The 13,600-nt window shown below is 41.2% G+C and overlaps 1 protein-coding gene across 2 annotated transcripts in view; it reads left to right on the top strand.

The window, feature by feature from the left end:
• Positions 1-13,600, top strand: part of PREP (prolyl endopeptidase) — a 127,097-nt gene that overhangs the window by 104,792 nt on the left and 8,705 nt on the right. For both annotated transcript variants that reach the window (XM_030809517.1, XM_030809518.1), the window contains one exon: positions 10,286-10,422. In XM_030809517.1, coding sequence (XP_030665377.1) covers positions 10,286-10,422 — 137 coding nt within the window. The remainder of the gene's footprint in view (positions 1-10,285; positions 10,423-13,600) is intronic.

Below are 13,600 nucleotides of genomic sequence, written 5' to 3'. Positions count from 1 at the left end.
TCTGAAACATTTTAAAGTCCTGGAATTTACTATTATTATCTTATATCCTCAGGGCTGAGAAAGAACTGACACCAGCTTTTGTTTACCAGGTGGCACAGTCTTGTGGCTGCTCAGAAAATACCCTTCTCAGCCCTCTATCAAGAATCAGTGTGGGCTTCATGAAGGGTGTGGTTCCTTACAGCCTTGTGGTGCTTAATGTTATTGGTTTGGGATGTGGAATAATACTGTTATGCTGCTGTGCGTCTCCACAATGAAGAGTTTACGTTTTTTTATTTTTTTGAAGAATTTTTATTAATTACAGAAACTCAGCAGTATTTATTTAACCCAGTTTAGTGGCAAGTTCTTTGACCTCTGCCTTTTGCCATTTGGCAATGCAAGCCTCAGATTTATGACCCCAGACATTGCCTCCCCGGTGACAGTGATCTTAGCATACCCATTATTGTAACTGGTCCTGGTAGCTTCCACCAGCTTAGCCAGAGCTCCTTTGTCTTCCCGGTTAACCTGTGTGCAGGCAACACTGGTGCAGGTCTCCCTGTGGACTAGATGTCCCAGTCTGGCTGTTCCTTTGATGATGTAGTAGGGAACCCCCTCTCATGATACAGGGCAGATGGGAAGACAGCCTGCTGGAAAGGATCCATGTTGTACGCAATCACCACCAGTTGAGCCACCTTGTTCTCCCGCAAGGTAGCAACAGTGTTAACCCCTGCACCAAGGACAGGTGGTCTCCAGTGGGGACCTCCCCTTTGCCGGCAGCTTTCTTCTCAGCCCGGGCCAGCAGCCATCAGTTCTTCTCTTGCTCTGTCTCTGGTCAGTACCTGTGGGCCAGCCTAGGCAGCTGAGTGCTGTTTTGCTGACCAAGGCCAGGATGAACTGGTTCCTCGCGAAGGCACTTTCAGCCATGTTTAGAGGACAGCCCTTTGTCACCGCAGCTTGATGTAGCAGGGCCACTTGACAAAGCAGGTGAGGTCTCTTGGGGCCAGATGTCCTGCAAGTGCCAGCATTCTTGGGTCTCTCTCAGGTGATTCATCACCTTGGCTGTCTGCTTCTTCACAACGGGCTGGGGCCACCGTCTCCAGCTGCCCAAGATGCCAACAGAGTCTAACATTTAAAGAAGAAGAAAATGAAATTGAGGAAAGAAGCTTTCTTAATTTAGCATGTAACTTCGGTCAGCCGCTGGCTGGCTCACTAATGCTTAGAACTAACTGTGGGTTTGAATCACTGTCATAATGTTTGGTTTTATTTTCTGTGTCCCTCATGAAGGCTTCATATCAATATACTCTAAGATAGTGCCACTTATGAGATCTTACCCGTGCTTCCAAAGACAATCTGTCTGTTCATTATGGATCCTTTGGTGGTGCTTGTAGTCTGTTAAGGTGAAAGGGGGTGCCAGGTCCAGGCTCCTTGTTGAACTGGATCTATTATACAACTCATTTACTCTGCTGTTGACAAGAAGAAGGAAGACAGGGCTCTGTCTGCCTCACATGATGAGCTGTTAGCCCTGGAAGACAGACAGACTTTTCCTATTACTCAAGTGGGCATCTGTTAGATCCTATGTGAGCACTTTGTTTTCCTGTCCATTGAGGGTCCCATAAAAGCTTTGGCATCCCAGTATAGAATTGTGTGCACAGTGGACACTCAGAAAGAATGGAGATGTATTATCAGCTCTCTCATTGGTTACAGTATGGGAAAAAGGAAAAGGAAGTAATTTTGTTTAACTTGAACCTGAGTACCGTGGTAGCAATAAACTACCAAGTAAAGAAACAACACATGCATTTAAGCTTTGGCAACTGTCTACTTATCAAGCACTAATGGCTCTTATATATATGTGTAAATGACATTTTATGTGTTACTAATAATAGTTTAAGGTTCTAATATTCCTACCACAACTCCACTGTAGCCGATGAGAGGAGTCAGGGAGACTGGTTGGTCATCATGCTAGTGAAGTAGAGAGCTCTGAGCTGGTTTGCCTGTATAAATGACAGAGAAGACGCTTGTGAAACCAAATGACCAAATGGGTGCCTGGGTGTAGGGGGCCTTGGCACAAGATGGTCCTGAGGGTTGAAAGTAGGGTGGCTGAGAAGAGAGTGTTGCTATTAGCCCAAGTAAGAGGCCCGTGGAGGAGCATGTACACAGGTATATCTGGGCACGTTGATTTGGAGATGTGAACAGGCCATCTGCCACATGAGATCATGAACCCCCATAGCCTAGGCAACTTGATGGGCTTCTTAACCAGCCCCTCACAGGTGACTTCCAGAATGTCTGGCTATGGGCCTGCAGATATGGACATGGAGGTCCTTTGCATAGAGCAGATTGTTGGAGCTCTCTGAGATGGCAAAGAGGGAATTTGAAAAGAGAAAAGAGACAGCCAAGTATAGAAAATTGCAAAACAGAAGGAAGAGGAGGCAATAATGGATCAGTTAGGAAGGTTGAAAAAGATTACAAGGAATGAAAAAGAACCAGAGAAATACTCCACCCAGGAAGCCAAAGAAGCAGTTGCCATATAGGGATTGAAAGGGATGAGACCTGGAAAGGAACCATTCAAAAATGTCATTTCTGAACAATGAAAGAAAAAGAACAGATTCTCCAATAAATGGTGTATAATAGTTGGCCATTTGGGGAAAAGTAGTTAGATCCCAGACCATATGTAAACATAAAATATAAATGTAAAAAATCAAGATGAAATTATAGACAAATATTTTTATAACTTGGAGTAGAGAATGTTTTATAAGAGGAAGCTAAAAAGGAAAAACAGATATTTGGGTACATAAATATTAACACCTTCTTGCACCTCAAGACACCACAGAGAAAGTTAAAAAAAAAACTATTGGTGTACTGGGACAAAATATAAACAAATCATGATAGAAAAAAGGTTACTACCCTTCAATGTAAGATAAATTTCTGTAATCAGAAAGGAGAAGTAACAGAATAAAAGAGCAGATATACTTTGTTCTCCAAGGACAAAATATAACATGACTATGAAAATGTTTGCTAATAAAAAAAATACAGTAAGGAAATGGCAGTGTTTGCCTATTACACTAGTAAAAATTAAAATCCATTTTAACATCCACTGCTAATGAGGCATGGACACTTAGGCAAACATTGTCTCTGGGTACCTAAGTTGTTAAGTCCTCTTAGGAGAATATTTGGTCCAAATTTATTGAATTTTTGAGTGCACGTATACTTCGATTTAGCAGTCTCATGTCTAAGAATATATCATACATAAATCATACCATGAGAATACCAGATTTATCTAAAAGGGATTTATTCCATCATTACCAATCACAGAACATAAAGAATAGCCTAAATATCAATGAGAAAATGGTTAAATGTGTGTGCATCCGTAAAATGAAATATTAGGCAGCCATTTTTTAAATGAGATAAATCTGGGTGTTTTACTCTGAAAAGAATTCCATGATAAATTGCTAAGTGAAGAGGAGGGAGAATGAATCATAGCCCAATATTAGCCCAATTCCATGTATCACTATATAATAATAACTCCTATGTGTATTTGAACATGTAAATAGGTGTGTCTCTATGCACTCATGAAAATGTTGGGAAGGACATACACCAACAGGGTAGAGGCAGGGATGGAGAGGCAATGAGAAAGACAGAAACGTTCATTGATGACCTTTGAAAGAGCAGGGATGGGGATGGGAATCAATGGGATGGGAAAGTGGTGAGTTGTGAGTATGGGGTACTCGGGATTAATGATTAGGAAGATGGAGATGTAGCTTAAGAGGCAGACAGGGTGATACATAAGGTTTTGTTGGCTATGATAGGAGAAATTTGACTCTATCTGTATGCCAAAGAAAGGGAAAAATACAAAAAACAAAAGCTGTAATAATTGAAAGAGCACAGTAGTAGTGGAGGCAGTAAGGAATGGAATCAAGACAGGGCGATCCTCCTTTCTCTGGGGTTGCAGAGGCTGAATGAAGTTAGCAGAAGCTTTACCAGGAGCTACAAGCAGATAGACCCTGTGAGGGTTAGGCAAGGCCAGAGGCAGAGAGGGATGCAAATGGTGGTGTCAGAAATAAAAAGAAAAAAAAAAGGAAAACATTGGAAACTACTCTTGAATTGATTTAGGTGGGAAAAGATGGAAGACATTGAGGAAGGAAAAGACATGAGACGTAAGTTCAGAGCCCAGCTGAGATCAAGTATTCATTTGTAATGAAGCAAGTTGCCATTTCCTGAGTGTCCAGCAGCCCGGGGGAGGAGAAGGAATCCAATGGGTTAGGGTCAGAATTAGAGGAGTTCCAGATTTAGTGACATTTAAAGAGCTGCCCAAAGGTCCCAAGCTGGGCAAGGAAAGCCCAAGCGATGCTGACAGCCTCAGAGAATATAAAGAACTGAATGTCTTCATAAGAGTTTTTTAAAAAAATAAAAGCAGATATCCCAGGGGTAAGGAAATGACAGAAGTGGCAAAAGAGCAAGTTGGAGCCACAAGGTGGGTTGTCCTAGTTCTTTGCAGAAGAAATTCAGGCTCTAAGGGCCAGGGTATAACCAAGGTGATGGGTGAGTGTTGTGCTGTTGGTTTGTCTCAGGAGACTGTTAAGTCCCATGAGGGCAGGGATTATGCAGCTCGCCTTCTTTACATCTCCAGGGCTGAGTGCGGTCCCTGGCACATAATAGACACACAGCAAACATTGGAAGGAACCAGCGACTAGGGTAGGGTGGAAACTAAGGTCTTGGTGTTGAGGCATTCAGGTATCTCTAAGGTGAGGATGCTGGACAGGTTTCACTGTTAAAGTCACTGAGGGAAATCACAGGAGACCCAGGTAAAGAGAAGTATAGAGACTTGTATTAAAATGATCAAGAATTGTGGGAAAACTTCTGGTTTTAGTTGATATTAATTGGTAAGGAAAGAGGAAGTGACAAAAGAGATGGTCTGACCAGTGTTTTGAGCCCAGATCCACCTGCCACAGAACATGTAGGATATGTGTTAAATCTGCACGTTTGGGGGCTCTGCCCTAGACCTGTCGTATCAGAATCTCTGGGGATAAAGCCTGGAAAATTGTATTTTTAACAGTTTCTTCACAGATATGTAGGCCCAGTCAGTAAGGCTCAAAAACCACTGGTGTAGACTCTGATGTGGAGCTTCTTGGCCAAGTGTGGGAAGCAAATGGAAGCAAGGAGTTTGTTAGCTGCTTCTCCTGACCCAGCAAATTCAGGGCAACGAGAAAGGAAACACTCCCAAAGCCTCTTAAAGAAAAGCTTTGAAAGAAGGAGCTTCTTTGTACCCATTAAAATACAAAGGGGGAAAAACTGGCTTCAGGAGGAAACCAGTTTTGGTTAAATCAAAGAAGTAGAAAGTACATGATGGAAAATGCCTAGGCTGTTTTGAATGGCTGTTTCGAAAATGTCTACATGGATTCCTTCCATAGTTATCAAAAGACTCAGATTATTTGCCCTTTTATTGAAGAGGGAGGTTTAGGTTTAGTCTCAATTACTATTCCACAAATGGAAATGGCAGAAAATACTGCTGTGTGTGTGCACGTGTCCATAGAGGAATTTGATAAGATATTTATACGTGTGTATATTGTGTGTACAGGCATACTTTGTTTTACTGAGCTTCACAAATAATTGCATTTTTTTTAATAAATTGAAGGTTTGTGGTAACCTTGAATCAAGCAAGTCTGTCAGTGCCATTTTTTCAACAACATGTGCTTATTCATGCCTCTGTGTCACATTTTGATAATTCTCAAAATACTTCAAAGCTTTTCATTATTATTATGTTTGTTATGGAGATCCCTCATCAGTGATCTTCGATGTTACTATTGTAATTGTTTTATGGTGCCATGAACCACACCCGTATAAGACCGTGAACTTAATTGATAAATATTGTATGTGTTCTGATTGCTCCACTGACCATTTCCTGTCTCACTCCCTCTCCTTGAGTCTCAATTAGGGCGATTAACAACCCTCCAGTGGCTTCTAAATGTTAAAATGCAAGGAGGACTCTCACATCTCACTTTAAGTCAAAGCCAGAAAGGGTTAAGCTCAGTGAGGAAGGAATGTGCAAGAGGCCTGGCTAGCTTTTGGTCTGTCTCAGTACAAGTTAACCAAGTTGTGAATGCAAAGGAAAATAACTTGAAAAAATTGAAAGTGCTGCTTCAGTGAAGACATGAATGATAAGAAAGCAAAACTGCCTTGTATCTGATATGGGGAAAGTTTGAGTGGTCTGGATAGAAGATCAAACCAGCTACAACATTCGCCAAAGCCAAATCCATAGCAAAGCAGTAACTCTCTTCAATTCTGTGAAGACTAAGAGAGGTGACGAAGCTGCAGAAGAAAAGTGTGAAGCTAACAGAGGATGGCCCATACGGTTTCAGGAAAGAAGCCGTCTGCATAACATAAAAGTGCAAGATGCAGCAGGAAGTGCTGATGTAGAAGCTGCAGCAAGTTCTCCAGAAGATCTAGCTAAGATCACTGTTGAAGGCGGATACACTAAACAACAGATTTTCAATGTAGACAGAACAGCCTTATATTGGGAGAAGATATCATCTCAGACTTTCATAGCTAGAGAGAAGTCAGTGCCTGGCTTCAAAGCTTCAAGGGACAGGCTGACTTTCTTCTTAGGGATTAAGCCAGTGCTCATTTACCATTCTGAAAAATCCCAGGGCCCTTAAGCATTGTGGTAAATCTACTCTGTGCTCTAGAAATGGAACACAAAGCTGGGTGACAGCACATCTGTTTACACCATGGTTTACTCAAGATTTTAGGCCCACTGTCGAGACCTACTTCTCAGAAAAAAGATTCCTTTCAAAATATGACTGCTTATTGACGGCACGTCTAGTCACCCGAGAGCTCTGATGGAGCTGTACAAGGAGGTGAATGTTGTTTTCATGCCTGCTAACACAACATCCATTCTGCAGCCCATGGATCAAGGAGTAATTCTGGCTTTCAAGTCTTATTATTTGAGAAATAATACATTTTGTAAGGCTGTAGTTGCCATACATTCCTCTGATGGATCTGGGCAAAGTAAATTGAAAACCTTCTAGAAAGGATTCACCATTCTAGATACCATGAAGAACATTCATGATTCATGGAAGGAGGTCAGAATATCTGCATTAATAGGAGTTTGAAAGAAGTGATTGTAACGCTCATGGATGATTCTGAAGGGTTCAAGATTTCAATGGAGGAAGTCACTGCATATGTGGTGGAAATAGCAAGAAAACGAGAATTAGAAGTGGAGCCTGCATATGTGATTGAACTGCTGAAATCTCATGATAAAACTTGAATGGATGAGGAGCTGCTTTTTAGGAATGAGCAAATAAAGTGGTTTCTTGAGATGGAATCTACTCCTGGTGAAGATGCAGTGAACATTGTTAAAATGACAACAAAGGTTTTAGTTTGTTCCATAAACTTAATTGATGAAACAGTGGCAGGGTTTGAAGGGATTGACTCCAATTTTGAAAGAAGTTCTGCTGTGAGTAAAATGCTATTAAACAGTGTATTAGGCAGGGTTCTCTTAGAAGGACAGGAGTTTATTAAGCATTAACTTATGATCACAAGGCCCCACAATAGGCTGTCTGCAAGCTGAGGAGCAAGGAGAGCCAGTCCAAGTCCCAAAACTGAAGAACTTGGAGTCCGATGTCTGAGGGCAGGAAGCATCCAGCATGGGAGAAAGATGTAAGGTGGAAGCTAGGCCTGTCTCTCCTTTTCATGTTTTTCTGCCTGCTTTATATTCACTAGAAGCTGATTAGATTGTGCCCACCAGATGAAGGGTGGATTTGTCTTCCCCAGCCCACTGACTCAAATGTTAGTCTCTTTTGGCAACACCCACAGAGACACACCCAGGATTAATACTTTGTATCCCTCAATTTAATCAAGTTGACACTTAGTATTAACCATCACAAACAGCGTTGCTTGCTACAGAGAACTCCTTCATGAAAGCAAAAGTCCATCGGTGTGGCATACTTCATTGGTATCTTCATTTAAGAAAATGCCACAGTCACTCCAACCTTCAGCAGCCATCACCTTGATGAATCAGTAGCCATCCACACCAAGGCAAGGCCCTCCACCAGCAGAAAAGGTTACGACCTCCTGAGGTCTCAGATAATCGTTAGTGGTTTTTTAGCAATAAAGCATTTTTTAATTAAGCCATGCACATTTTTTAGACAATGCTATTGCATACTTAATAGACTACAGTATAGTGTAATCATAACTTTTATATGCACTGGGAAGCCAAAAAATTTGTATCACTTGCTTTATTGTGGTTGTCTGGAACCAAAAAATCAATATATCTCCGAGGTATGCCTGTATGTTTATTTCAAGACTAAAATAAAGAAACTTCCTGTAAGGAGTTTTCTTGCCCACAATTAAGTCATCTTCACAATGTCCTTTCATTTTGGACTGCTTTCAAAATATTGTTTTTAGCATTAGAACCACACCAACTTAAAGCTTGGATATGTTTCTGCAACTACAGGGATAATGGGAACTTTGTGCTTTCAGTGATTTTCTCCAAGGATGCCTTTGTCCTGGAGTCAGATAAGAGAGTTGCAGGCTGGCTTTCAGATACTGGAAATCTTACAGATGGTAGCAAGAAAAGTGATATGGGAGGAGGAAGCTGAATTGTCAGGAAGCATCAAGAGAGCACTTTGAGAACGATGGAGGGTCTGAGAGTCAGCTGGGATGAGGAGTGCATCAGTCCAGCTGGCTGCATGAAGATCAGGGTACATGAGGAGGGGTCAGCCTGGGGAGAATTCAGCTGGACCTGGATTTGAAACTAGATGAGAAGCTGGGGGTAGTTGGAGGGAATTCGGTTTTTTGAACAGTGAAGGTAGCATCATGTGAGATGGTTTGCTCGCTTGCTCATTGATGCTGTTACCTCTGTGGGTATAGTGCTCTGAATTCTAACTCTTGAGTTGAAGGCTATGTATTTTAGCTCACTAATCCCAGCCAGTCCCTTGGAACTTGTTCCTCTTACTCCATGTTTACTTGTACCTACCCACACAGTTACACTCTGTTGGTGGCTGCTAACTGGCACTAAATAACTTTAAATAAAACTGTATCCCCTCTGATAATTTTGAACTCTGAAGTGTATTCTCCATGATTCCTCAGATGCCAAATTTAAATGTATATCTCAGTATTTCTCTGCAGAGTCCTAAACAAATGCTTTTTATATTACTGTTTCTTGGCAGGTTTCAAAAAGCTACCAGATTGCAGGCGTTTATCATGGTCCTATAACTCCCATCTCCAGATCTGCATCCCTGCCCACTCTCCCCCCCCGCCCCTCCCCCACCATGGTTATTTCTGTGGACTTTGTGGCAACTTTGCGCAACAGAACTGCTACCTTAAAAAGCTATGGATAAAATATGGCTCCAGGTCACATGAAGGGTAAAGGCTTATGCCCATGACTGGAACATAAGGTCAACAAGATGATTCCAAACTGGAGCGCTTTCCGGGGGTTGTTTGGGGGGTAAAAACACCATGATTACACAAAGAGAAAGCTATTCACAGCTTTCCTTTCAGGAAAAAAAAGCATTATCAGCTTTTTGTGGCTTATTTATTCTGTGGCTTATCAGTTGACTAGCTTTTAATGTTCCCTTCCTTATGCCTTTTTTTAAATCCTTTATCCAAAAGGATAAGGAGATGTTTACTTTGAACTTGCCAGAGGTAGCCCAGATTCAAGAAGGCTTTGTGAACCTTAATTATCAATAGTGGAGAGAAGGGTCGTTGTTTAACCAGGAATAATAGGATTTCTATGTTTTTCCTCATCAACTTTCTAAGCTAATAAGTTTTGTTGCTGCTAGCATTTGTTTAGTAGTTCAGCATAGAAAAATGACGTCTTAAGCATCAACATTCAGAGAGGAAGTTGAATATGAAATTTGTTTTCTGGAATATAAGTCTCACTAGATTGAGTTGCTTGGCAGGATGGCACATCTGCCCCTCCCAGCGCTGAGAGGGATCAGAAGGAGCAGAGAATGAAAAGCCTGTTTTCTGTGTGCCCCGGGAAGGCCCGGAGAGGTAGGCACGATGGCCACATGTGGGGATGCAGAATTGAGGCTGGGAGAGGATAAACGATGGGTGAAGGGCATCCTGCAAGGTAGTTGTGGAATAAGAATTCAAATGCAGGTCTCCCTGTTTTCATACGCAGCCTCTTTAAACTGTTCTACATTGTCTCCATAAAAACTGAAAGATGCTTCACCAAATAGCCCTTTAAAGGTGCAAGGTTTTCACTGTGCTACTGTACATCATGAGAGAATTTACTATTTTTCCCATTTAAAAGCATGCAGTGTTTACTAAGTAAATGCTAAATCTTATATTCTGCTTTCTTATGTTCTAGATTTTCTACCCTAGCAAGGATGGTACAAAGATTCCAATGTTCATTGTGCATAAAAAAGGCATAAAATTGGATGGCTCTCATCCCGCTTTCTTATATGGCTATGGCGGCTTCAACATATCCATCACACCCAACTACAGGTGAGCTCAGAACGCACTCAGATTGCCAGTATTTTATCTTTTCCATATAGTGGAAACAAACCAGAGTGCTCTACTAAATCAACTTTCTAAAATACATTACTGGCCAGGCGTGGTGGTTCACACCTATAATCCCAGCACTTTGGGAGGCTGAGGCAGACGGATCACCTGAGGTCAGGATTCAAGACCAGCCTGGCCAACATGGTGAAACTCCGTATCTACTAAAAATACCAAAAATATTAGCTGGACGTGGTGGTGGATGCCTGTAATCCCAGCTACTCGGGAGGCTAAAGCAGGAGAATAATCACTTGAACCCAGGAGGCAGAGGTTGCAGTGAGCCAAGATCACACCACTGTGCTCCAGCCTAGGCAGCAAGAACGAAACTCCATCTCAAATTACAGTTCTACAAAATTCTTGCTGCTTGTTTTCGTAAATGGGCAGGATTATGTGTTAACTCTCTGAAATTTTGACCAGGAATTGAAGGATCATTTCAAGCTAATCTTGAAAAACAACCAAAAATGTCCTCAGTGTAATAGGTTGTTTGGGAACTGGATGGGGAGGCTATGGCTGCATGTCTACAGAAGATTAGTATTAATCGAGGTCTTAAAGGAAGCTCCTTTCTTCAGTGTTTGTCATTTGCTGCCACTGCACTACCTTTGGTATTCTCTTCAGAGGGAATGATTTCTTAGCTGATGATATTTTTCACCAGCAGAGTCTTAAAATAGACTGTCTTAACGTTCAGCCATAAATGTTTTCTGTATACTCTGTTGCATCATCCATTTTAGACTGTTGTGTGCTGTTTCTGTGATTATTTCCCAGATAACTACGTTCAGGGAGAAAATTCTACATTTATATGTTTGCTATTGTTCATATAAATGTCGTCTCTGTTATTTGCAAACTTGATTTTAATATCCCATTGCTAGTATAAAATGGAATTTGCTTTGAGCACTTTTAATAAAAACAAGGAGTTTCCCACCAGCAAGACTAGCTTTGAGCCAACTTCTAAATAGAACCCCATATGAAATCTGATTCACAGATTCATCCAGGATCTTTTCTGTTTGGGAAGAGATTCATGGACTGGTGACTACCAGGACATAAATTCAGAATAGATTCAACCATCTGTCCTGAAGTTGAATACAAGAACACTGGTACTTTGTTTTGAGCACTCAATATCTGTAGAAGTTCATTATTTTAGATTTAATAAAGTAGGAAATATGTTGCCTGCCCTCAAGTGATTTATGATGAAATTGTGGACCTCGAATATCTGGCTGAAGAGTTTGCATTTATCCTTTTGTTAGCAAGGAGCTGATGGGAGGTTTTTGTGTAAAATCACGATGTAGAACAATATTTTCGAAAGATATATGTGGCATCATGTGAGTAAATGAAGGGAAACTAGTTAGAAAAGTGTCGTAACGGTTGCTGTTCATTCATTCTGTATTGACAGCGCCATATACCAGGCAACATTCCAGACATGGGGACTTCCCATCTCTTTCCAAAGTTTCCCAGGCAACGAGATTTGTTATGATTGTAATAACAAATATGTAACATTAACACATTGATATCTATGTGTTAATATTACATGCCATATTATTCTTTGTGATTATTAGTCTAAGAATGCAAGCCTCAGGTAGAGCAACCTTGCCCCTTGAAAAAATACAAAAGCAAGACGATAAATGTTGGGATTTATTATATTAACCTAATCCTTATATCACTCAAAGTATTAAAATGCAGGCTTCAGTTTTAACTCACAGTGATGCTCGAGTGTGGGGCAGTGAACACGTGTTTCATCAGTGGACAGTGAGTCACCTTGAGCCCCATTCCCTTGGTCCCAGCAGGTGGGCCAGGATCAAGACAACACTGATTCCCGAGTGGATCTACTGTAGCTAAAACCACTTGTCTTTCTTCATTTGGGCAACAAGCATTTACTAAGCCTGCCCTGTTGGGATCCAAGAGATGCGTCCCGGGGCCATTTTCATCCCAGAACCCAGTGCATTTAATAGTAGTCTCAGGAGAGACCATCAGAGATGCATGAAAGTCTTGAAGAGAGGACCAAGTGATCAAACATCAATTTGGCTAATAAGGTGTGATTGGACGGTCTGATACATCTACCCTAATTCATCTGACCTTTCCTGTTCATCCTCAATATTCAGGAAATTAGCATTCAGACCATTGAGAGCCTTCACTTTATAGAAGCCCATGGTTTCCCCAGTTACTAAAAGAGTGACACAGTTCTCAGAAATAGTTCTCAAAGCACAGTTAATTTTAATTAACAGCATGTCACTCAGTACTTTTAGGGTCACAGTGGAAAGAGAAGGGGGAAACAAAATCCAAATTTTCCAAAGGACTTAATGCTCTTTCCTAGAGGGTTTGTGCTGTAGTTTCTTCCGCTAATCTCGAGAAAATATCCTCCAGCCCTGAGAACTCTATTCCTGATCTCCTTTACCTCTTGCACACCCTATGTTGGCTAATTTACCATAGAAATTTCTGTAGAACTGGAAAACATGTTTAAAAATCCATGTTCCAGAAAAAGCTTTTTCTTTTTTCCAACTTAAAACAGTTTGGGGAAAGTTACTCAAAAAATGATAAAAGGGACCATTATCAGGTCCTCCTGTGAGCCCAGCACCATTCATGCCTGGGCTGGCAGTGTTTTGTTTTTTTCTCTGTTTGTATTATGAATTGTGTAGTGAAATATTTATCAATGTAGAAAAATAAGACACTGAATGCTCGTGAAAACATATTAGCTTTGCCTGAGCACAGTGGTTCATGCCTGTAATCCCAGCACTTTGGGAGGCCAAGCGGGCAGATCACTTGAGGTCAGGAATTCAAAACCAGCCTGACCAACTTGGCAAAACCCCATCTCTACTAAAAATACAAAAATTAGCAAGGCATGGTGGCACGCACCTGTAATTCCAGCTACTCAGGAGGCTGAGGCAGAAGGATCACTTGAACCTGCAAGGTGGAGGTTGCAGTGAGCCATGATTGTGTCACTGCACTCCAGCTTGGATGACAGAGTAAGACTCTGTCTCAAAAAATATGTACATATATTAGCTTTGCAGTTAAGTATTAATAGGAAGTTATGTGTTTTTCACTGTAATCAAGCAATGAAAGAAATGTCAAGCTCCTATTTAGATGATATTATTCAGAGTGTCATCGGGCATACACTTTTTTGAGATGGAGAGAG

The sequence above is a fragment of the Nomascus leucogenys genome, chromosome 3 (assembly GCF_006542625.1).
Source record: "Nomascus leucogenys isolate Asia chromosome 3, Asia_NLE_v1, whole genome shotgun sequence".
In the NCBI taxonomy this organism is placed as follows: Eukaryota; Metazoa; Chordata; class Mammalia; order Primates; family Hylobatidae; genus Nomascus; species Nomascus leucogenys.
Note: the sequence above shows the minus strand (reverse complement) of the source record. Positions and strands in the feature narration are given on the sequence as shown.